The 26052-nt window shown below is 46.1% G+C and overlaps 1 protein-coding gene across 1 annotated transcript in view; it reads right to left on the bottom strand.

Moving 5' to 3' along the window:
• The window catches only part of LOC114460389 (vacuolar protein sorting-associated protein 13C-like), a 62640-nt gene that overhangs the window by 3729 nt on the left and 32859 nt on the right, over window positions 1–26052 (bottom strand). Inside the window, 31 exon segments of the mRNA XM_028442347.1 lie at window positions 1379–1493; window positions 3197–3320; window positions 3398–3443; window positions 3521–3684; window positions 3766–3841; window positions 3906–4019; window positions 4959–5040; window positions 5221–5345; window positions 6535–6648; window positions 6714–6825; window positions 7313–7382; window positions 7702–7783; window positions 7852–7992; window positions 8060–8204; window positions 10152–10387; window positions 10807–10933; window positions 12840–12973; window positions 13222–13347; window positions 13641–13723; window positions 13726–13795; window positions 13889–13993; window positions 14150–14539; window positions 14599–14896; window positions 14957–15078; window positions 15144–15304; window positions 15374–15638; window positions 19618–19773; window positions 20743–20832; window positions 20901–21032; window positions 21115–21348; window positions 21414–21506. Of these exon segments, the coding sequence (XP_028298148.1) occupies window positions 1379–1493; window positions 3197–3320; window positions 3398–3443; window positions 3521–3684; window positions 3766–3841; window positions 3906–4019; window positions 4959–5040; window positions 5221–5345; window positions 6535–6648; window positions 6714–6825; window positions 7313–7382; window positions 7702–7783; window positions 7852–7992; window positions 8060–8204; window positions 10152–10387; window positions 10807–10933; window positions 12840–12973; window positions 13222–13347; window positions 13641–13723; window positions 13726–13795; window positions 13889–13993; window positions 14150–14539; window positions 14599–14896; window positions 14957–15078; window positions 15144–15304; window positions 15374–15638; window positions 19618–19773; window positions 20743–20832; window positions 20901–21032; window positions 21115–21348; window positions 21414–21506 (4332 nt within the window).

Genomic DNA, 26052 nt, shown 5'->3' with positions numbered 1-26052 from the left:
TATCTGATAGACTGATCTACAGTCAGCTGATGAAGCATCAAGTCGTTTATTCATCCTCCATAGTGAAGCTGATAATACAGTGTGTGTGTGAGATAAATTCAATAACACGTGTTTTTTTTAAATTTTTGGTCTGAATTATGGATTTAATTATCCATATTTTTAAAGAATTATTCCTCAATAGTGAAATAAGTTGCTCTCCACAGTTTATCTGTGATTGTGATTGGTCAGACACTGCTAACTCCGCCCACTGTCACACAAAGCCAGGCTGAAATCACCTGGGTTAGTCAACGTGTTTATATCTTGCTTCATAGTACAGGGAATGTCTGGTTAGCTAAAGCTAACAGAGATAAATCCAGGCTTGATCTAGCGTCACAGCGTCATAGCTTCATAGGACAGCTTCCAGTGAACTCAGTGAGATGTGAAGAGCTTTTTTTTATTTAGAACAATCAGATCTGCTCTCTTTCAAACAGGCTGATCGTATTACGTCCTTGAGAAGGCGGAGCCATGCCTTAAGGTGGAGCTTAGTAACACCTCCAAACTTGTGGCTCAGATCCAAACCCTTGTATGATTAGCTCAAGAAAAACAAAACAAATCCTAGATTCTAGAAATGTTCAGGTACATTGTTCCCACATGCACCTCCAGAGAAAGACTGCCCTCTATGCAGCTTCCTACACTGCTTTTAACAGGTTAGCCCCTCCCATGGGTGTGGTTTAAATTAAACCAAAAATAATTATTAAGGAATACAAACAAAATCAATATTCACATCCTTTTCAAATGATAACTGATTTTATAATAAAATAAACAAATACTTTGTGCAGCAGGTGAAGCCTATAACAGTCAAGTGTTCACCTCTGACTGACTCTAGCAACAGTTGGAGAAGAAGGAGATTAGTTAAATGTATGATGTGAGGAGAAATACGGAGGGAGAAAGAGAATGTGTGTGTGTGTGTGTGTGTGTGTGCTGCTGCTGCTGCTCGGTTAGTGACGGCGCTGCTCCGTCACACACACACGCACACACACACACACACACACACACACACACACACACACACACACACACACACACACACACACACACACACACACACACACACACACACACACACACACACACACACACACACACACACACACACACACACACACACACACACACACACACACACACACGCACAGACCAGTGAGTCCACAAACACGTTTATTACACAATATGATTATTTATAAATTAAGAAATAAATAACATTGATTTTTTTTTTTTAATTCACTCAAACCCGTCATGTTCCTCCGTCTGCCGCATGTTCACAAAACACACAAACACAGAAAGTTAGAGAGAGAGAGAGAGAGAGAGAGAGAGAGTGTGTGTGTGTCTGAGTGTGTACCTGAAACAGGTCAAAGCCCTGTGATTGGTGGAGGTCGTAGGGTCGAATTATTCCATCTTCTTTGATTAAACGAACAGGACGCAGACGAGAGACTTCCTCTGTGGACTCAGCAGCTCTAAACACGCACACACACACACACACACACACACACACACACACGCTAAATATCTGATGTGTTTTTCTGTTGTTTGAGGCGTTTAGATGCAGTGGGAACTGTGAGCATTGAATGAATAAACTTGTTCAATAAAACACACACACTGCTCTGCTTGTTTAGTTTACAGTTCAGGCTTAGGGGGGCGTGCTGATGCTGATGTCACTGACACACGGGCTCCGCCCCCTACCTGCTGGGTCAGGTTAGGGTGTCATGGCTTAAAGGCCAGGTGTGGAATCAAACCCCCAACCCCCTGTACGATGCGTTTAGACGCCGTGGGAACGGTGAGCATTGAGTGAGCGATGCATTTGAGTGCAGTAGAAATGTTAGACGTTGAGGGAATGATGCTTTCTCACCTGTGCTGATCTCTACATTGACAGCATGAAACAAACACTCACAGGTTATTGGATATGAACAATTGTCAGTCATTTGATCTAAAGGGGCGGGGCTACAGGCAGGGGGGAGGCTGTGATTGGCTGATGGAGGAACACGATGCAGTGACTCACCGTGTGTAAATGTTAACATGTAAACAATAACAACAGCCATGAGACACTGATAACAGGATCCTTTATTATCAGAGGCTAATCATACCCACGCTAGCAGCTAGCTAGCTAGTTAGCAGTTAGCTGAACAGAAAACAAACTACAAGTGCAGGTGATTGACCTGTTATTAAACTCTATGTAATGTAGAACAAAGGAGAGGTACACATAAAAATATCGATATAAATATACATCTATAAAAACAGATCGATATTAATATACCGTCATTTCCAGACTATAAGATGCTACTTTTTTCTCATGCTTTGAACCCCGCGGCTTAAACAATGACGCGGCTAAATTGTGGATTTTTCACGGTTTTATAAACTTCATGCTGCCACAAAATTAAGCTCTGTCACATTAGACCAGGTGGAACAATGACAGGTAACATTAAATCATTGTTGCTCGCACTGAATTATTCTGATCATTCATTTTGTCATGATGCACACTGCCTCACCATAGCAACGCCGCGGAGAAATGTTGTCAGAGAGAGAGAGAGAGAGAGAGAGAGAGAGCCCACTACAGCTACAGTGTGGATACAGTAAAAGTCAGACAGTTTATAATAATAACATAACAACATGAAGTTACCAAATCACCACGTTGCATTTGTTCAGAAGTGATCACGTCTGTATTCTGACTGTATTCTGTGATCACTCTGTGGTAGTTCACGGTAAGAAGAGCAGATGAAGTGGTTTATCAGTGGTTACAGTAAAACATGACTATAAAAAACTGTAAATTTACTGATATGTAGACGTGGAGCAGTGAAGAGGAGACTTTATGAAACACGGACATTTCACTTCAACCTAACATGAGTACAGCAGCCCACCTAACTGCCTATTCTGATTGGCCGAGTTGTCTGACGGGCACCCTCATCAGCCAATAGGGTGTGGCCTATTTAGGCTGCTGCATTTGTGTGGATTTTTCTAATTTAGTTAATTGCTAAATTATTGTAATGTGGCCAATAAAACAGTGTGATTTATAGTCTGGAAATTACGGTTCATCTGTTCCTCCTGAAACAAACACAAAGATTTGAGGAGTTTGTGAGTGTGTGTGGAATGTTTGGCACATGGTGTACAGTACTGAGCACCAGAATGTGTGTGTGTGTGTGTGTGTGTGTGTGTGTGTGTGTACCTCTGTATTCCCTGAAAGGTGCTGCTGGCCATATCAATGATTCCTCCTGTTGGTCGAGCAACGACTCCAACTAAACCTTTACCGATTCCTTTAAAGAAGCCGGCAGCGCCTTCCTTTTTAGCTCCTGGACACACACATTATTATTACACACACACACACGTTACACCCATTATTACACACACATTGTTACACACACACTACCTTCCACTGGTTTGGTGACGATCCCAGTGACTCCGCCCACTACTCCCTGTGTAATAGAGCACAGAGTGAGTGAGGGATTTGAACCGTGAACCTCTAGAGTAGTGAAGCTATTGATCAGAGGACCTTCAGCAGGCCTTTTCCTCCTTTAGCTAAACTCTCTCCAAAGTCTTTAGGAGGTCGACTCATCTCCTCACGACGTTTCTGTTGGTATTCTTTATCCATGGTGATGGCTGCTAGTCCTTTACCCACTGAACCTGTGATCCTGGACACCACACCTGCTGCTCCCCCTACACACGCACATGCACACACACACAGTTAGTGGGTGGAGCATACATGAACCCAACCCATCCTGGTGGGCGGACTCTTACCGACGGTGTGACCCAGTAAACTTCTCACTCCGATCACGACTCCCTCAGCGAACTCCTCCGGGCCCTGAACCGCCCCCTGAGAACCAAACACAGTGAGAAATCATCACAGCAGGAGCAACAAAAAGAAGCCTCAGCCTCACCTGGAAGGGCTCGTAGAAGAAGGCCTCCACGCCCTCAGACAGACCTCGGATCAGCCCAAACGGGTTCCCCAACACATCCAGACCCAGAACCAGGACATACATCTGCTTCAGGAACTGAAAACACAAATATCTGCTTCACAAAGAACATTTCAAACACCTGAAGAAGATCTCACACTCCTGAAGAACATCCCAAACACCTGTAGAACATCTCAAACACTTGAAGAACATCTCAAAAACCTGAAGTACATCTAAAAAACTTGAAGAACATCCCAAACACCTGAAGAACATCTCAAATACCTGAAGAACATCTAAACAACCTGAAGAACATCTAAAAAACCTGAAGAACATCTCAAACTCCTGAAGAACATCTCCAAAATGACTCAGAAGGATCAGGAGAAGGTTCTCCTGGCTTTGGACTGTTGGGGTTAGGGTCTTCATCAAACAGAACAAAGAGGTCAGAGGTCATTAGGCCAGTCTGGCTCAGAATATACTCTAAAATGTTTAAATGTGGTCCAAATGTGATCTCAGAGCCTTCTGAGGAGTTTCCCACACTCTGTGAGGAACACACAGTTGTTCCCCTGAGCCTTTACATTCTGACTGTGTCTTGTTGGGTCTTTAAACTTCATCTCTGACTTCATAGTGTGTGTGAGACCATGAGCTGAGTATATCATGGGTTCAGCTGAATAACAAAGCTACAATGCTATGGAGGTACAATGCTAAGAAGGAAGCTACAATGCTAAGAAGCTATGATGCTAAGAAGCTACAATGCTAAGTAGCTACAATGCTAAGAAGAAAGCTACAATGCTAAGAAGCTATGAGGCTAAAAAGCTACGATGCGAAGAAGCTACAATGCTAAGAAGCTACAATGCTAAGAAGTGTTATATGTGATTGTCTTCTCATTTCTTTGGACGGGATGATACTGAAATGTTTGTTCAGCACTTTGTGATTTTTATCTGTGAAAAGTGCTTCATAAATAAAATGTACTTATATCAAATATTAAATATTAAAATATCAATTAATTAGATAACCAATTAATTAAAAAACAATGATCACCTGCTCACTGTAATGTCGGCCCACGGCCCACATCAGGTTCTCTCTGCGGTAAAACTGGAACTTCACCTCAAAGTAGGCCAACCTACACACACACACACACACACACACACACACACACACACACACACACACACACACACACACACACAGAATCAAAGCATGAACACACACACACACACACACACACACAGAGAATCAAAGCATGAACACACACACACACACACACACACACACACACACACACACACACACACACACTCACTTAAAGACAAGGTCGTCGACGTCCGTCAGCGTGGCTCCAATACTTTTCAGAAGAAGATTCAACGACTGAAGAGATTCCACATCTGGTTGATCTCCACTGCTGCCCAGAGACAGACTGAGGTGTAGCTGTAAACAAGCACTAATATCAATAACAACTGGTATGTCTATCAAAGTATCAAATTACTTTTTATTTAAAGTTTAACATATGCTTTTCCAACAGATTCTGATTCTGTTAAGATCTTAAATTCTTTAATTAAAACTAACCACATCCATCTATTAAAGTGTCCAGTATGTTTCATTAAAATAAAGCTAAAAGTCATTGAGGAGTGAGTAGTTTACCAAGGCCTAATGGTGTGTTCACCGACTCCTAGTGATTGGGAGTTTACGTGCTATGCTAATGTTAGCAATATTAAATGGTTTTTTAGTCATCATTCAGACCAAAGGAGCCGATCCAGTCCGGGAGAGCTCCTGTCCTGCATGTCTCAGAGGTTCCTCCACAGACTGAAGGGTCGGCATCATCAGATTGAGGAGACATGTGGGACCTGGTCCAGGATCCTGGGTAGGGTTCTAAAGTTCTAGCGTTCTAAGGTTCTAAGATTCTAAGGTTGTAAGGTTCTATGGTTAGAGGGTCAGCCTTGGTCTCACCTTGATGGACCTGGTCCGGGATTGTGGCTAGGGTTAAGGGTTCTGAGTTTCATTGGTTCTAATGGTTCTAAGGTTAGGAGTTCTAGGGTTAGGGGTTCTAGGGGTTGTAGAAGTTCTAGGGTTAGAGGTTTGAGGGTTAGGGATTCAAGGGTTAGGAGTTCTTGGGATAGAGGTTCTAGGGTTAGGAGTTCTTGGGTTAGGGTTTCTAGGGTCAAGGGTTCTAGGGTTAGGAGTTCTAGGGTCAAGGGTTCTAGGGCTTGGAGTTCTTGGGTTAGGGTTTCTAGGGTTAGGGTTTCTAGGGTCAAGGGTTCTAGGGTTAGGGTTTCTAGGGTCAAGGGTTCTAGGGTTAGGAGTTCTAGAGTCAAGGGTTCTAGGGCTTAGAGTTCTTGGGTTAGGGTTTCTAGGGTTAGGGTTTCTATGGTCAAGGGTTCTAGGGTTAGGTTTCTAGGGTCAAGGGTTCTAGGGTTAGGAGTTCTTGGGTTAGGGTTCTAGGGTCAATGGTTCTAGGGTTAGGGTTTCTAGGGTCAAGGGTTCTAGGGTTAGGAGTTCTTGGGTTAGGGTTTCTATGGTCAAGGGTTCTAGGGGTTAGGGTTTCTAGGGTCAAGGGTTCTAGGGTTAGGAGTTCTTGGGTCAGGGGTTAGAGGGAGTAGAGGGTTGGCCTTGGTTGTACCTTGATGGGAGAAATGTGGAAGTGCTGGAAGAAACTGAGTCCAGATGTTTCAGTGAGGGACGCCTCCATCAGCTCAGCCTGAAGCTTCTGAAGGTCTCCTTGAATCAACCCAGACTGGAACACAGAGAAGGTCTAAGTCCATCACACCATGAAACACAGAGGAGGTCCTCCTCCCTCACCTTCTGTCCATCGCTCTGAGAATCATCAGGAGGACTGAACAGGCCCAGAATGGAACCCAGGAAGCCCTGATCCACCTTCACTGCCATCTCCTGGATTAGAGCCATGAAGTACCTGAAACACACACACTTTAGTTTACGTAGACTTGCACTGGGACCTCCACTACTTCCTGCTGGTTTCTACTCATTCCTACTGGTTTCCAATGGTTCCTACTGATTCCTACTGGTTTCTATTGGTTTCCATCAGTTTCTACTGGTTCATACAGGTTTCTACTGGTCCCTTACTCGTTCCTACTGGTTCCTACTGGTCCCTTACTCGTTCCTACTGGTTCCTACTGGTCCCTACTGGTTTCCACTAGTCTTTACTGGTTCCCATTGGTTTCTACTGGTTTCCACTGGTTTCTTAATCGTTCCTACTGATCACTACTGGTTTCCACAAGTCTTTACTGGTTTCCCACTGGTTCCTACTGGTTCCTACTTATTCCTACTTATTCCTACTTGTTCCTACTGGTTTCCACTGGTTTCCACTGGTCTCTAATGGTCTCTAATGGTCTCTACTGGTCTCTACCGGTCTCTACTGGTTTCTATAGAGCAGTTCTTACTTAAACTGAGTGACGTTGCTGTGCTTGTTGAACCTGGTGATGACGGACATGTCAATGAATGGCCTCGGCTCTGAGAAGGTCATACACACGCACACACACACACACACACACACACACACACACACACACACACACACACACACACACACACACACACACACACACACACACACACACACACACACACACACACACACACACGCACACAGTTAGTCTGATGGTGTGTGTGTATAATGTGTATGATGTGTGTGTAATGTGTATATTATGCGTGTATGTGTAGAACACCTGAATCCAGGGACACAGACCTAGGAGAGGGAACAGTAGTGTGTGTGTGTGTGTGTGTGTGTGTGTGGTGTGTGTGTGTGTGTGTGTGTGTGTGTGTGGATCACCTGAGTCCAGGGCCACAGACCTAGGAGGAGGAACAGGGTGGAAGACGATAGGAAAGATGGCTCCTGGTAGCTGGTTGTCCACCTATACCAGAGACAGGGGGTCAGCAGGGGTGCTGCACACACAGGGGAACAGCTGGGGTCAAAGGTCACCTGTAGCCAGTACAGCTGAGCTCTGAGGCTGCGCTGGTGCTGAGACTGTTTGAAGTCCACCTGGATCCCAGGGAGGAAGTTCCTCCTGAGCTGGCAGGAAAATGGACGCCTCATCATCAGAGTGGCCCCACCCAGGTTCACCTGAACACACAACACACACCCTTAGTCTACCTGGACAGGGGTCGGGACTTCAGCTCTGACCTCTGACCTCCAGGTTGGTTTCTAGGGTGATGAAGCCTGGCTGGACCCTCCCACTCTGCTGGTCCTGGAAGGTCTTCTCCAACAAGTTGATGTTCTTCTGACTCAGAGGCTTCCATCGGTTCTTAGGCCTCATCTCCCACACTACACCAGAACTACACACAATGCGCACACACACACAACGGTTCTTAGTAGAACCCTATAAAAAACATTTTTTTTTTTCCTAATTCTGTTTTTTCCAAATTTATTTTTACAATTCCGTTCTTTTGCAATATTAATATTTTTTTCAGAAAATAGTTTTTCACTCCTGAAAGCAAAATAAATACTAATAAAAATGTATGTCAAAATAAAAGTAATTTAAAATAATAAGTAAGATACAATTAAAAGGTAAATATAAGTGACATGGATTATTCTGACTGCTCCTTTTTAATTATTTATATGTCGTATAAAGACGTATGAGAACAACATTAATGTCACCATATTTACCCTCAGGGATCAATGGTTTACTGAATCTGATCAGGTTTATTGATTTAGTTGTGATCAACTTAATTTAAATAATCCTGATGACATCATTCCAGACTGTAATGATTAAACAAAAATAAATACATCAGTTATTTCACCACTAGGGGTCAGAATATTTACAGTATCAGAAGTGATCAATAATCTATGATGTTTCAAACTCTACAATCACTGGTATTGATGATCTCGTCCACAACAGAACAACTTTCTCCACAGATCTTCTGTAGCTCTGATGAGATGTTTAAACGCTCTGAGCAGGTGAAGATGATTAATGCTGACTCATGTTTTCAAGGAGCGATGCAGCACTACATGAGAAACGGACAATGTTTTACAAACACGGTAAAGTTAAGCAGGCACTGGTGGCTCTGATTTAGGAGTCAGTGATGATTAGTGTAGTTTTTTTACCAGTTTAGAAACTGTTTGAAGTGGCCAAGACAGGAGGGGGGAGGGCGGGGCACCTAATAAGTGGTCCCCGGAAACAGTTCCCCAACATTGGTCGATTCCGTTAACGTGGATTTTGTAGAGCCCTACTTAGGCCTCATCTACCATGCCACGCCAGAACTACACACAAGTTAAGGATGTGGTTCCACTGGTTACGTCCACCGTGAGGCTCTGGCCACAAAGACTATGTCAGCAAATCTAAAGAGGGTTTTGGATGAAGCTGTAAAAACAGTGAATTTCATCAAAAGTCGTCATCTCCACTTCTCTCTTGTTTGGGATTTTGTGTGCGGAGTTTGGAAGCGAACACCATCAGCTTCTCCTACACACTGAAGTCCACTGGCTTTTGTATCTGGTAGTCCCACAGCTGAGCTACTATAGATCTGTTGGTTCAGCCAAAGGGCCTCTGGTTTCTACCACTGATAATCTCAGATATCGTCATCATTTTGCTGTGTGTGTGTACGGCACAGACACACATTTACTGGGGTTTTTTGAGTCCCCTTCAACACAACTTCACTTATACTTTTTGTCCAAATAAAGATGATAATAAATGTTTTCAATTACAAAGACAATCCTGCATGTTACAGTAATGCTATTCTTAAATTATGCATTAATCATGTTTCTCTGTGCTTTAGTCAGCATCTTAGATCATAATGTTTTCCATCCAGATAAAAGATGTTTCCCTACAATTCCAAACTTTTGATCCCTGACGGTTATGACTCTGATGCCCCCATGACTCCATGCTTTTATTCTGCTTATACTCCTCTGGTTTATAGCTATTACATTTCGAGAGCGTGCTTGATAAAAGCACATGTTTCTATGGTACGTAATGATGTACTTAAACTTAAGTGGTGTGTATTCACTGACGTCTATCTGTTATCTTGCTTTAATGATCAGAAGTGGGGAGTGTCATGGTAGAATTATATGCACATTATATACATTATAATTCTGAGCTTATAGATGTTAAAATAGATACTTATATCTGTATATTTCTCCCTCCCTTCATGTCAGAGCTCTGTTATGTTTTCCTCAGACAAGTTGACAAAACATGTCTTGTTCCTCCAGAGATTCTCTCAGTACCAGACTATCCCTTAACAAAGCTCATGCATACTGGTCATTGGTTAGTGAGTTAGTTAACGAGTTACCTGGTAATGCCGACATAGGCAACCTCCTGCCGACTGCTGTTGTGGACCAGGGACAGTCCCAGGTTCTGCAGAGACACCTTCACTTCCTGTTCAAACTGCTCCAGCTCCTCGGCCTGTCGGGCCTTTGTTACGGCGCCGACGTCCTCCGTGAACAACACGGTCCGCTGACGTCCGTCCAGGAAAGAAACCCAGTGCACGTGAGAGTGAGCATCGTACGGGAACTGTCCCACTTCATCCTGGAGTTAAAGAGTCAACAAATGTTGTCAGCTCTGATGAAGGAGAACAGAACACTTCCTGATCCTAACCCACTCTGTTCACACATCATCTACAAACACGTGTTACAAACTAATACAAATACAAAGTAACATATGAATGAAATATGATACACCAATGTTTGGGAAATGCACAATCTGCGACGAGTCCTGCCACCAGCCACGCACATATGCACAAACGTGCACCAACCTGCAGCTGTTGGCAGGAAGTGACACGCTAACGAGAAAACTAGCAACATTTGATCAAGGAGACAAAGATTTATTCAAAGCTTTCACAGAACTACCAACCAGTGGGTGGTTAGCCTGTTAGCTTCAGCTGACGTTAGAAGGACTGCACAACTCAGCAAGCTAACATTAGCATGTGTGTGTGTGTGTGTGTGTACCTTCAACAGGTCCAGGTCCCCTGAATGCTGTCTGTAGTTCCAGTGTAAGAGTCGTTCTCCGGTTGGGTCGTCCCACGCAAACCTTCGAGCTTCGCCGGGTTTTAGCTCGTATGTCACACCAGAACCACTGAAGAAGAAAACACCAGAATGACGATTATTTTTTCTATTTTACTGAAATCTTTACATCTGGGAAAGTGTTGTTTTACAGAAACTATTAAAAACAATGACACATAAATCGTACATTTCTAACATTTTTTTGTGATAATAAAATTGAACAAGTCGCGGTAAAACTAAAACATTTTGTAAAAGACAAACTTCATAAAACTTATTTAAAAAATCAGTTGTGATTATGTTCATAGAAATCATTTGATTACATTGATGTAACTTTGGAAACAATCCTAGAGAAAAAAGGATGATGAGCAGGAGGAGGTGTTTGGACTAAATACTGCTGTTTGCTGACAGAGCAACACTCCAGCTGGTAGATAAACTCTGCATATCTCCATGGAGCTGTTAGAAGGAAGAAGCTGAGATCAGATGAAGAGGAATCTTCTGGAATAGACAACACCAGCTGTCCTTCAAAGTAAGCACTTTGCATCTAATGCATGCTTTAGACATGGCTCTGATGGATCTAATGTGGATTTGACCTGGGGAACATCTTACAATGGGAACAAAGAACTTCCTCATTGATAAAGTCTTCAGGGAATCTGGAGATTGCTGCATATTTGAAAAATGGATTAAAGTTGCTTTACCAACATCACTTCCTGTATATATACTGGGAAAGATAAACATCTTAAAAATGAATGTATTACCAAAATTGCTGCATCTTTGCAAAAATATTCCTGCACCCCCAGATTTGTTTAAATGGTTAAAAATATGACAATAAGCTTTCTATTTCATCCCTGCTGACCGCCAGCGGCGGTGCTTTAAGCACTGAATATTCCCCTTCGCGCATGCGCAGTGCGAGTATGTATACCAACAATGTCACCAGTGACCCCTGGATGACCCAGAGGAAGTTTATATCTTCCGGTGTCACTCCAGGGTACTTTCCTTTTTTTCTTCTCGCGCGCAGTTACTGGAAAGAGCTGGTCCATGGAGCTGGTTCATAGAGCTGGTTCATAGAGCTGGTTCATAGAGCTGGTCCATAGAGCTGGTCCATAGAGCTGGTCCATGGAGCTGGTCCATAGAGCTGGTTCATAGAGCTGGTCCATAGAGCTGGTTCATAGAGCTGGTCCATAGAGCTGGTCCATAGAGCTGGTCCATGGAGCTGGTCCATAGAGCTGGTCCATAGAGCTGGTCCATAGAGCTGGTCCATAGAGCTGGTTCATAGAGCTGGTTCATAGAGCTGGTCCATAGAGCTGGTTCATAGAGCTGGTCCATAGAGCTGGTCCATAGAGCTGGTTCATAGAGCTGGTTCATAGAGCTGGTCCATAGAGCTGGTCCATAGAGCTGGTTCATAGAGCTGGTTCATAGAGCTGGTCCATAGAGCTGGTCCATAGAGCTGGTCCATAGAGCTGGTTCATAGAGCTGGTCCATGAAGCTCCAACCAGCTGTGCTAATGGCTCTGTGCCAGGAGGTGTGTGCTTCAAGGACACAGAATTCCAGGAGAAATTCGAGAGCCAGGTGGACTTTAACTAACCAAAGCTGGGGTGAGTTAGCTAATATAACCATATGTTAAATCCTGCTTTTTAATATCATAAAGTTCATTTAAAGGGGGGTATCATACTCTATGCTACCCAGAATAGTTTGGAAAATGCAGCAAAAGTAAAAAAAAAAAAACTTAACATAAATTTCCCTCTGTAGCAACTCTGTTCATGACGCTACAATTTCAGAAACTCCTTCCTTGTCTGACACGCCCATGAACACTCCCCCTTCAAACACGGAACATTGTATTATAAAATGGTACAGTGTAAGCTCGCTACAATACATTACAATGGTTATCAAAGTGAGGAATTCTAATACAATTCTGGAACTCCCTCACTCACAGGGAACTGTGTGTGTGTGTGTGTGTGTGTGTGTGTGTGTGTGTGTGTTACCTCTGTGTGTAGCTCAGTGTGATCCATGCTGTGTGGTTGAGCAGCAAAGCAGGAGCAGCTCCTTCGTAATAATCACTGAAACTGATGATGTTTGAATGATTGGAGACATTCACGTCCACCAGGATTCCCCCACACTGACACACACACACACACACAATTATAAATGTGAGCAGCTGAACAGAGATGAACTAGGGTTAGTTACCAACAGTGTGGGTGGAGCTCTGCACGTCATAATGGGTCATGTGATCAAAACAAAGTGACAACGTATGCGACTCTTTCCACAGAAACAATGTGGATGGAAGGTCTGACGTTGGTTTGATTAGGAGCTAAATGTGTGCGTGCATGTGTGAGTGCACGTGCTGAAGTGTGGGCGTGGCCTCACCATGTCCAGGCTGAGCAGCGTGCCGTTGTCCTGCCGATTGTAGAAGAAGAATTTGGAGGCGGAGTCTGAGCCGACCACACGGACACACAACTTTCCTGAGCTTCCTTCAGGCCACAGAGGAAGACACTGGACACAGAGCATTGGTCCTGTTACCATGGAGACGCCTCTCCTACAAACATCCTGTTACCTTGGAGACTGATGATGTCAGTGTGAACACAACCAGCTTTAAATGAAACCTTTAAAGAACAATCATTTCTATGAGAAATTATTCCTTTAAATACGTTTCATGCATTTTTTCTGTTAAATTAACTGAATCTTTGTGTTTGTGAAGAATAAAGTAGAACAACACCTGATAACAACTAAACGTTAGTGTGATTGACAATCTGATCCTTCAGACTTTCCCTGTGACCCTCACTGACCTCTGTGGAGGAGATGTAGTGCCATCTGGTGGACGTCTGTGGTTGGACCTCTCCGACCTCCAGTTCGTACGACGTTCTGTGAACAACGTGTAGAACGGACTCATGGTAACGATCCTGCTGAGGTTGAAGCTGCTCATCTGGATGCTGACGCCCACCTGACACACATACACACACAGTCAGTCAGTCAGACACACACACACACACAGGCACACGCACGCGCACAAACAACAAAGGAAGTGTGTGTGTACCAGGAAATCCATACTGTTGGCCGGGCAGCGCACACAGCCGTAACTTCCCACCGTGTCCAGAGAAAAACCTTCAGACCACAAACTATTGGAGACGCACAACTGGATCTGAGACACACAAAGAAACATACACAGTGTGTAATTATATATAGTGTGTTTAGATCCTAACAAAGCTCTGTAAACTAGAGCAGGTCTGAGGGAACCATCAGAACCATCAAAACCATCAGACTGAGCCTGTATTCATGGACCATAGAAGAAGAACACCTTGCTCTTGGTGAACAGGTTCTTCTTCTTGAAGGAGAACAGGATGACATCTCTGAAATCGGCCGGGTGTTTGACGCTGACGTCTTCGGCTCGGTACCGCAGGACCCGGGATGTCTTGTTGATGATCCAGTATGGGCTGAAAAGGGACAGCAGCAGACGGTTGGAGACCCTGGACACGTGCACACTCACATCCACGCTGAGGTTTATGTCTGAGTCGCAGGTCAGACATATGGCGAAGAACTCGGGCAGCTCAGCCTGGACGCGGAGGTGTCCGTGCCAGTCCCGGCCCTGGTACTCGACTAGGACCAGGGACAGGATCTCCCCACTGACTCGAGCGTTGAGCAAGTCTGATGTGCTGCCCTCAGGGAGCTCGAAGGAGTCCGCAGAGCTCTGAGGACAGAGAACATTATGGGTTCATGTCTCATGGACTCAGGGACACGTCTCAGTACCTCCATCATGTAGCGAACACAGTACGGCAGGAAGTTCCTCAGTGTGGCCACGGGGTGCAGGTGGATCACGTAGGCCGGGTCCCAGTCGTCCTCCCCGTGGCTGGCGATATGACGCAGGTTGTCGGGGACGGCCAGGGTGCTGACCATCAGGGGCAGCAGAGAGCTCTCTAAGGCCGGACACTGCAGCAGGGAGCTGACCTCAGAGCTACGGTGGACCTGCTCCTTCCAAGCCACGCAGCTCACCGAGGGTCCGTACAAACCCGTTAGGACCCCCGCCGGCTGCACAAAGAGCTGAGACCTGCACAGAGGATGGGGGTGTGAGTCTGTGCTGGTCCTGGGTAAAGAACTGGAGACCTACCTATAGGTTTCCAGAGCAACATGAAAGTCTGTCTCTGGCTCGGCCTGGCCGATGGTCTGCAGGCTCTGGGAGGAGGGGCAGTACTTCAGCACCGTGAAGGGAACAGAGAAGTGGTTCTTGATCTGAGAACAGAGGAACGACTGTGAGTTGCAGGTCTGAGACACAAGGTTCTCACAGAGCTTCAGACCTGCAGAGGCGAACGGACGGTGATGACTTTGTTTCCGTCGGCCGCGTCAATCTGCAGCAGCACTGACACGGCCTCCTGCAGCATCGGACCACGGACGTTATAGAGACGACGTCCAGGTTTGTCCACAGCGATGTTGGAGATCTCACTGAACCCAGAAGGAACTGAAGGGTCACAAACACATGAGTGAGACTAGAACACAGAGAGATGTTAGAGTCAGAGTGAGAACGAACCGATGCTGAGGCTGAACAGGGAGCTCTCCTGTCTCTGTAGTGCTGATAAGCAACCTCTGGTCCAGGCCTCAAACACAGAGTGCTCCAGGTCCAAACTCTGACCCACACTCAGCTCGTGAAGCTTTCCCGGAGCTGCACAGCCGACCGGTCTCAGGTTGGAGCTGTGATGGAGGATCAGAGGAATACCCAGAGAGTTGACCACCGTGAAAGGAGCCTTCTCCTTCAGGGAGGGGTCAAAGGTTGAGGAGCTTCCTTCTGAAAAGGCCTGAAAAGGCACACACACACACACTCATTACAATGACTCTCCGGTGAATAAATTATAGCAGGAGAAACCCGAAAGCAGTTCGATACAAGGATCTAAGGTGGGCAGGGTCAACAAGGGAGGAGGAGTCAAGTAAGTAAGTAAGTAAGTAAGTAAGTAGTTTATTTATAAAGCGCTTTTTGCAGATAAAATCACAAAGTGCTGTACAGAGTTGTGGTAAGAGTACAAGTACAACACAATAGAATAATAAAACAAGAGTGCATAAATATCATAAGAACAGCAACATTAAAGGATAAATGAAAATTAAAATCCAGTAACTAAAAGCTTTACTGTAAAGTAAAGTCTTCAAAAGTTTTTTAAAAGTGTCCACACAGTTTAGCTCCCTGAGAGACTGGTGAGTCAACAGGGGCGGGGTCATTGAGGGCAGAGTTATTAAGGGAGGAGTCATTATTATTATTATTATTATTATTATTATTATTATAATAATAATAATAATAATAATAATAATCATTTTTTCATAACACTTCATCATAGACACTCACACATAGTGGTGGTAAGCTACTATTGTAGCCACAGCTGCCCTGGAGCAGACTGACAGAAGTGAGGCTGCCATAGTGAATTATAGGCCCCTCCCACCACCACCAACACTCACTCACACACTACATTCATACTAGACAATGTGGGTGAAGTGCCTTGCAGCGACTGTCCCCCACTGTGGCCCCTGGAATTCTCAGTGGTCTCCATCATCTACTAACCAGGCCCAGACCTGCTGGTATGGCCTTAAGGGCGGGGTCATTAAAGGCGGGGCCCATAGAGGAAGGAGTCATTAAGGGTGGGGCCATAGAAGGCGCAGTCATTAGGCTCGTTCTAGATGATCCAGATGGACATAGTTTTAAAAGCCAACTGCAGACACGCGGTGCATGCTGGGTAGATTTCTGTCCGACTTGATCCAGACTCGCTCTGATGTCACGGGCACGGAAAGCTGGTGAGACCCCAACGAGACCAGCCGCTGCAGAGGCTACATGGCCAGTGGATGACGTCAGCGGAGAACTGACAGATGATTGGATCAGAGTTCAGTGACAAAAAGATATGAAACGCCTAATTTAATAAACACATGTCTGTATGTGTCATGAATACTAACAATCTCCTGAGTTTAGAACTATGAGGAAGTTAGTAAAAAATTTATTTTTCGCAGATAAAATCACAAAGTGCTGTACAGAGCTGTGGGAAATTAATACAAGTGCAACATCATAAAATAACAATAAAACATGGGTGCATATACATCATAGGAGCAACATAATAAAATTATAATAAAACATTTAAAATCCAGTAACTAAAAGATTTTCTGTAAAGTGAAGTCTTCAACAGTTTTTAAAAGTGACCACACAGTTGAGCTCCCTGAGAGACTGGTGCAGGTTATTCCAGAGTCTGGGGGCTACAGTCTGGAACACCAGGTCTCCTCTGGTTTTACATTTAGTTTTAGGATCTTTAGGAGACCCTGGTCTGAAGACCAAATACTGCACCCTGAAGTGTAGGGGTACAACAAGTCTGAGATATATTGAGGGGCCTGACCATGTAATGCTCGGAAAGTAAAAACTAACCAAGGGAGGAGTAATACTGGCCCTAATGTCTTGCACTTAGTTTACAAAAACGTTTAAAAAATTGTTACAGTCCTCCTGTGTGTGTACAGGCACATGGGACGATGAGGGTGCAACAAGATTTTCAATAGCATTGAACAAGACCTTGGGTTTTTTTTTTATTTTTCTCAAAACAAGATTAGCGAAATAAGCAGAGCGGGCGCGCTTTATTATTTCATTTAGCTCCATTATCTTTTCTTTAAGATGGAGTCTATGCACCTCTAGTTTAGTGGTTTTCTACAACCGTTCCACTTTCCGGCAGCTTCTCCTAAAGCTAAAAATAGCTTCATTCATCCACGGACAAGGTTTTTTATTAGAGCCTGGAGTATTTTTAGATGATGCTACTGTGTCCAATACAGTCAAACAGTGGCTATTAAAGTTTGACATAAATATGTCAACATCAACGACCAAAGGTAGTTAGGTCAAAAGAGGCAGAAAACCCACTGATTGCTGATTAAAACACAGTAAAAAGAGTGTTAATTTCCAACATTACACGTCTGGAGCTCGAAGGAGTTGTACGTGTTCATGTCCAACAGTCTGCAGCTGAAAGTGTCCCGGTAAACAAGCGCTAATCCTCCTTTGCGTTGCGTGAGCGGGAGAGTTCCAAACACAGAGCAGTCCGGAGGGCACAGCTCATTAAGATGAACGTACTCATCCTTCTGTTGCCATGTTGGCTAGCAATCTAGCATTCTGCAAGCTGAGGCGTGGAGTCACATCCTTGTCGGCCTGTGGAGAGCTGCGGCGCAGCATACGAAGTCACTTGTGATCCACACCACGGTGCCGAGAAAGGCGTCTGCGGAGCAGTGCTTCGAGCGCCAGGTGACGTAAGCCGGAAACCAGACGCACGGGAGCCACAAGTTGAATCCACCGTAATCCATGTTATAAATGGCATCCAGGATCAGTCCCAGGATTTGACCTCCAGAACGCCTTTATTCTCAACAGGACTCCACCTCGTTTACCCCGTTTTTTGGCACGCTTCCTCCGGGGAACAGGTGAGCGCAGCAGGTAGTCAAGTACTGAGGCCAAGTGAGGAGGAAGTCTGGATGTTTGATCCTCTGAGTTGAAGCCCAGATGTACCTCATGTGAACGATTTAGCTCAATAAGTGTTTGACAGTCATATACTATCAGCGCAGTGATGTTTTGTCACAGAATTGTGCGGCTAAAAACAAAAGTTCCAGCAGAGTGGGCAGACGGCAGCCGGTACATGCTGGCGCCATCTCGTCCTAAGATCCCGCCTTCATACAGATTGTCAAGGGTTACAAGGCCTTTAGTTGACCAGACACGGTAAATGAAGTCAGTAAGACAGGGAGGAAAAGAAGAGTTATTGAGAATAGGTTCATGCAACGAGGCTCTGTGCAGGCCATAGTGTTTGCAAAATTGGAGCCAGATCTTAACGGTGTGGAAGACCACTGGGCTGTCAGCAGTGTTGGAGGTCAGGGTGGGTAGTTGTGAGCAGACCACTGAGGCAGGAGAGCACCTGAGTGACAAAACTTCCATTTGGGCCCATGCTGCTACCACCACCTTCCCGCCGATTCTCCTCCACGCCCAAATGTGAGTCATCACATTTCATGGTCCCCACAACAACAAAAAAGGAAAAATAACGGAAGTGGATTTGGATAAATAACCCTGCAGCAAGTGAAACACAAAAAAATATAAATAATTATCATTATTATCATTTTTGCACTGTGTGGCTGGTGAGAAACGTTTGGTTTCAGCTTGTGAATTTGTAAAAGAACCATTCTATCTATCTATCTATCTATCTATCTATCTATCTATCTATACATCTATCTGTTACGTTAGTCCTATCACTTAACGTGTAGTGGGAGACACAGACAACACCGGATCACGCTGCATAACTGGTTCTTTAATGAATAACCTATTCATGTGCATCCTCTTACATGTCTGTGTAGGAACAATAACACACACATTAGTTCCACTTTATCCAACACTATCTATGTATCGCTTCCTTGAGGATGTAAGCAAACACGACTTCAGCCATCGTGTTTTAGACAGAGTTGTCCAACTTGGCAACAGATTTGTAGCCCCGCCCCCGTTGCACCCGTCTACTCTCGCCGATCATCCAGGCGAGCCGCAGCCACATCTTGAACGAGCCTTTTATGGGCAGGGTCATTAAGGGCCGGGTAATTGTGGATGGGGCCATAGAAAGAGCAGTCATTAAGGGCGGGGTCATTGAAGGCAGGGCCATAGAGGGAGGAGTCATTAAGGGCGGGGACACAAAGGGAGGAGTCATTTAAGGGCAGAGTCATTAAGGGTGGGGTCATTGAGGGAAGAGTCATTAAACGCGGGGCCATAGAGGGCGGGGCTAAACTGTTGTTTGTTCTTACCTTCTGCAGGTTGGAGAAGACGCTGAGGCAGCTCTGAGACACCGTGATGTTCATGGTGTCTTTGGAGCAGATGGTGATGGATGAACGAGGTTCAGGAAGGAGGACGAAGTCATCTCCAGGAACAGGACTTTTATCGTGGACCGGGTTGGTTTTCATCTGCAGGAGAAAGATTCTTTAGATCTGTATGACATGATGTGAGCAGGTCTTAAGGTGCGTTCACACCAAACGCGACCGCAGCGCTGCAGTAGCTTCCATCATCCTGATGTGTCGCTTCCTTTTAGTCACTCCATCACTCCAGTGATGCCATCACCATGGAACAATGTGAGTGTGTGTGTGTGTGTGTGTGTGTGTGTGTGTGTGTTGAGCAGGTGACAGGGTAGAGAGAAAGAGAGAGAGAATTGATCACTTCTTTTCCTTCTTGCTCTGCTTTTACGGTTTCAATGATCAACTTACTGAGATATTAAAGGATGAGTTCACTCAGAATGTGTCATGATCAGTAGTTACTGTGGTTTTCAAGAAGGTAATCGCTTTAATTTTGCCCTGATAAATTGAGGAAGTTGTACCGCCTCCACAGCAGCCGTCTGCACTGAAGCAGGAGGGAGCAGGGAGGGACTACAGCCTCCGCTTAAAAAGTTCAGATTTTTCAACTTTGATCGACGAGGTCGAGCGTGATCTCGTTGCTCAAATTACATGTAACGTTGCTTTAGGGGAGATAACTTGAGGTCGCGTCATTTACATTGATTTTAATGTAAAAGAGTTGCTTCAGTCACTTCAGTCACATGAACGCACCTTAAGTCTGTCCATGGTGGTCTGCATCAGCTCTGAAGGTCCAAACATACTGAGTAGGAACGTATGCTCTACTCAGAGCTTTCATACTCCAGTGAACTGCCGCATCGTGGTTTACAGAGAAATCCTACATTTCCTACAATCCTTAGCTCTTCTCTGTAGTCATTGTTCTCCTGGGACATGTTTTAAAGGTTCATGCATTTCTATGTCTGGTCTTTAAGGGTTAACACTGCACTGATCTATAGTCACAGATCCAAACTCTACATTAAACATCACTACTGACCCAAACAGTCATGAAGCTCCACCCTCTCTAAGGTGGAATTTAATATACACCTTTACCTCCAGTAGGAGGTTCCACCTCCGCTGGCCTCCGTCCACACGCTCGATCAGCGGCTCCCACACGGCGTGCGTCTCATTGAAGTAGTTGACCTAGAACCCAAACACAACCTGGTTATGGTTCTGGTTCTGGTTCACAAACATGTGACGGTCTGAAGCACCTCCAGTGTCATCAGAGCCTTCAGCTGCAGCAGAGATGACCAGTTGGTGGCAGATCCACTCAGAGACGACTCGGCCAGCAGCAAAGGGATGGTCCGATGGCCTAACCCAGACTCCAGGGTCACCTGCACCACCTGCAGAGGAGACATGGTCATCAGGACCTAAAGCTGCTCATCATCATCATCATCGATATCATCTGGAGGAAGGACTCTGTACTTTAACGTCCACGGCAAAGTTCTCGCCCTCGTTGCTGCCATCGGTTTCTCTGAAGCTCTCTGTGACCTCGGTGGCCGGGTCCACCCCCAGGAACCAGAAGTTACATCCATAGATGTTCATGACCGACCAAAGGTCTCCCACAGCAGGCTCCGCCTCCTTCAGCGGCACACTGTGATGTTTCTCCATCATGGCCGCCGTGATGGTTGTCACCGTGTTGATGATGAATGGAGAAATCTGTGGAGAGAAACACAACTTTTAATCTGATCAATAACGTTTGTTCACGTGTGGAATGTCCAAACCTTCACAATGACCTCCTCCACCGTCACCGAGCCCTGCAGGGGGCAGCCCACCTCCTGGTGAGCCTCCAACGCTATGGAACAAGGACGGAGAACCTGCAAACAACACACGTTGAAGACAAGTGAAAGTAGGTCTTGTTAATCAATAATCAATGCTTTCAAACATTACCCAACACAATCACACTAATCATAAAGTACAACACATTAGCCACAAAACAATTCTTTCTCCTAGGAGAGAGAATATTTAGACATCGATGATGTGTGGATCTGATTTGATAGCTGCACAGTGACGTGTTCACATATCACCTTTTATTGGACAGCTCACTTTCTAAGAGAACTGATTGGTCAGGAGGCGGGACTTTATCGCTCGCTAAAATCCTAGCCAGAGCAAAACCTGCTCTTGACCAGGTTAGTCGTTCAGCATAAGTTACCATGGTGATTTAGCTCCGTAAGATGTTAGTGAGCTTCGTAGTCCAGCACACACTGATTAAATCCTGGAAATTAATGCAATAAGAGGAAATCTAGCTTCATAGCACAGGCCCTAAACAAACAAAACACACAAAAAACAATACAAAACACACACAAAAAAAAATACAAAACAAACTCAAAACACACACAAAACAAAAAATGCACAAAACAAAACAAACGCAAAACGAGAGTTACGTATGTAACCACGGTTCTATGAATCCTTGATGACCACCAGAGACGGTGCTTAAAGCAATGGATGTTCCTTCTCGTGCATGCGCAGGTAGATTAATTATATCAACAATGTCACCTGTGACCCCTGGATAACCCAGAGAGTCTATATCAACCGGTGTCATCAGGTGATCTGTTCATGTAAAAAAATCTTCACGCAATGACACAAGGATCCTGAGTAACAGGATGATGAGGGGGCAACCACTTGGGCAAAAATGAAGGATTTAGCCTGAGACTATCCTCAAAGCCATCAGCCTTCCATCGTAGACAAGCCTGGCTCCCTGATGGCGCATGCAGCTCCCTCACACGTTTTGCCATTGCCACAGCAAGAAGAAAGCCTGTCTTGAGAGACAGCCACTTCCAATCAGTGTGTCCCAGCAGCTCAAAGGGCGGCTGGGTAAGGAACTGAAGGACAACTTGCAAGTCCCATGATGGCGACTCATAGACCCGACGCGGTCTGAGTCTCTGAGTCCCTTTCAGAAACTGTTTGACCAGATAATGTGATCCCACTGACTGGCCATCCACCTTTACATGACTGGCCGAGATAGCAGCCAAATACATTTTGAGGGTGGAAATAGTCCTGTTTTTGTCAAAAATTGACTGCAGGAAATGGAGTATTGCAACCACTGAACATTTCTCCGGCACCTCGTTGTGAGAGTCACACCACTCCACAAATAGCTTCCACCCGTTAGCGTAAAGCGACCTGGTGGATGGTTTAAAATCGTGTCCACAACTATAGGGGCCACAAGAACAGCTGCAGATAACTCGGACTCGGGTGTCTTATGCGTCCGTTGACCTGAGACAGGAGGTCATTCCTCTCCAAAAAACGCCACGGTGTCCACTTCAGGAGTTTAAGCAACAGGGGGATCATGGTCTTCCTGCCAGCATGGGGGAACCAGATGCAGGCGGAGACCACCCTTCTGGACCCTGTGAAGCGTTGCTTGTATGAGGGGGAGTGGAGAAAAGGCATAAAGTAGGCCGTAGGGCCAGGTATGCACTACTCCATCCTGCCCAAGGGGGCTGGGCTCTTCTCTCAGAGAAGGCAGAGTCGTTGCCTCTAAGGCAAAGACGTCCACTGCTGCTCTGCCAAATGTGGTCCACCACACCACCACTGGGTGAAGTCTCCACTCCCTGGATGGAGGCTTCTGACGGGAGAGGAGATCCGCGGCAGTGTTCCCGAGACCAGGAACATGCATTTCCCGGAGGCTCAGGAAGTTGGGGTAAGCCCATGTGAGGAGCTGGTGTGCCACCCGCAGACACATCAGAGATCTGGTGCTTCCCTGGTGGTTGTAGTGGTATACAGCTGAGGTATTGTCTGACCGGACGAGAACAAATCGATTTTTTGGAACAGAAAGAAAGTGCCTGAGCGCAAGGAATGCAGCCTGAAGTTCCAACACATTTATGTGCTGCCGCTTCTGCTGGGATCTCCACAGGCCCCTGACAATCCTGGACTGCCACACTGCACCCCAACCCACAAGAGAGGCGTACGTCTTGACAACCTCCCGGCGGGAGGCTACCCTCCCCATGAGTACACCCGACATCAAGTATTCCTTCTCCCTCCAGGGTCGGAGGGTAAAGAGACACTGGGCAGACACCCCGACCACCTTGTGCCGGTGGTGGCTGGGGTCTAAATGCAGGCTGTTCATTCATACCTGAAAGGGGTGCAGTGTTAGAAGCCCTAGTGGTATGACCATGGATGCCGAGGCCAACATCCCCATGAGTTGCAGGACTAGGCCATACTGCAGGAGGGCGCCATGCTGTAAACACTGTAGAAGGCTTAGGATGGCGAAGGCTCACTCCGGAGAGAGGGAGGACCACATTACTGAGGTATCCAGCACGAGCCCTAATTACCTCACAACCTGACTGGGTACAAGGTTGCTCTTGGCATAATTTACCTTGAGGCCTAGATTTCCACATGACTGAGAAGAGCAGCAGTGTAACTCAACACCTGCTCCCAAGTCAGAGAAATGACTAGCCACTCGTCCAGATAGGGGAGTTTTGAAACTCCGCTGGCCTGTAATGGTGACAGAGCAGCTGCGACACCACCATCACCAACCAGTCTCCTGCTGAGACAGTCTGAAGGACATCTGCTACATGCAGCATATGGAAGGGGAGAACTTTGAGAAACTGGCTCAACCCCCTCAAGTCCATGATCGGGCAAAATCCACCCTCTTTTTTGGGTACAAGAAAATAAGTGGAGTAACACCTGCTGAGGCAAGCCTCTGGGTTCACTAACTCGATGGCACACTTCCCCAGAAGGGTGACTACCTTGTGACGTAGCACAAGGGATTTCACGAGATCTCTGACTACTAGGGGACCGGCATCAGAACTGTAATGTGTAACCTCTGGATAGCGTGGACACTACCCAAGGGTATGTGGTCTGCTCTTTCCAGAGGGGAGCTGCTACTGGGAAAGGCGTCTGACGACCGGCCCCAGAGGTTTCAGGTTCCACCCCCCTTGCCCCTTGGGGCCCTGGAGGGGGGCGGTAACGTGGTCCAGAACCCCTAGACATCTGAACAGATGGCTGTGTGACTGCACGGCGTTGCCGATTACCTGGTATTGTGACCTGCAGGCCGCTGGACTGCCCAGATGGGCGAGCAGTTGGCCGTGGGCATGGGTGATCCGCACCCATCCTGCCAAATGTCCCGGCCTAGGAGGGGCATGGGGAGCCTGGCGTAAACTGGCAAACTTCTGCATTGTTTGGCCAACCTGCACACTACGCTCCAAGGCCTGCAATGTCGCTGGGCCAAAGGTCTGGCCCGGCACAATCAGCAGAGAAGGTAGTGTTCTGTGACATGGCTCGGATAGAGGGGACTGTGGCTCCGACCTGGAATCCTGCAAGGTACTCAACAAAGCCAGTACCAGGTGTGACAGAGAATTACCTCGACGTCTCATACGGGCAGCCATATTATAACTGCAAGTGAGAAGATCGTCAGTCAATCTGCACTGAGATCGGGAGCAGCGTGCATCTGGTCTCATGGCCTCATCTGGGGAAACTGTCAATGCTGCAATGGCAGGCTCAACTGGAGCTTGCTGTTCCAAGCCATAGCTGCCAGCATCATGCATGGCTGCCAGAACCCTGCCATTGCTTGTATGATGGGAGAGAACCCTCGAGTCAGGCAAGCATCTGCGGGGCTGCGCAATGTAGGGGTCAGAGGGAGGCACCACAAAGGCCAAGGTGTTGGGGGCCTGCCTGAAAAAAGGCCGTTCGGGTAGGGACCAGGGCTTCATTCAACCCAAGGCGTGCCAAGGCCGTACGCATTGCCGGCTGCACAGTGCCACGGCTAGACACTGAGCCTACAGATGAGGTCCTACTAGAACCTTCTGAAAAGGCATGAGAAGCCTGTGAGGCAAGCTCATCCTGCCCGTCCCCGTCAGCATCACCAAACAGAGTACAGGATGCTGCCATGGACATTGCATCCTTCTCCCAAAGGTAGGATGGACCTGCGACAGGGTTAGCTGCAAAGACTGGCACACCGGGTTCTGTCTGTAGGTTAAGCAAGATGGCCTTAATCTGCACAAACTCGGTGGTGAGAGCATCCACCTTGTTAGTCAGAGCATCAACCTTCCTTGCCTTCAGAGGAGGATCGCCGGATGCCATGCCGGTCTATTGTGCCCTCAGCCTCAGCCAACCTGGAGAGTCGCAGTGCATGAGTCATAAAACTGAAGTTCATGCATGACTTATCGGATGCCTCCTCTCTTGGTCAGGCACACAGGACATTGATTTTGACCGTCCACTGCCTGAAGGAGGGCCATGCAGGAGACACACAAATGACAGTCCATCCTTCTCTAATTCTCTTGTATTTACTATTATTAATTAATAAATATTAACAATTATTATCAATAACTGTATTTATGAATAATAATTAGAGAGAGAGAGAGCAGCCGCGAATGCAGCCGCTCAGCGTACACACTGAAAACACCGGCCGCCGCTTAATAGCAGAGT

This window comes from Gouania willdenowi, chromosome 3 (assembly GCF_900634775.1).
Source record: "Gouania willdenowi chromosome 3, fGouWil2.1, whole genome shotgun sequence".
Classification (NCBI taxonomy): Eukaryota; Metazoa; Chordata; class Actinopteri; order Blenniiformes; family Gobiesocidae; genus Gouania; species Gouania willdenowi.
The sequence above is the reverse complement of the archived record's forward strand: the minus strand, read 5'-3'. Positions and strand labels throughout refer to the sequence as shown.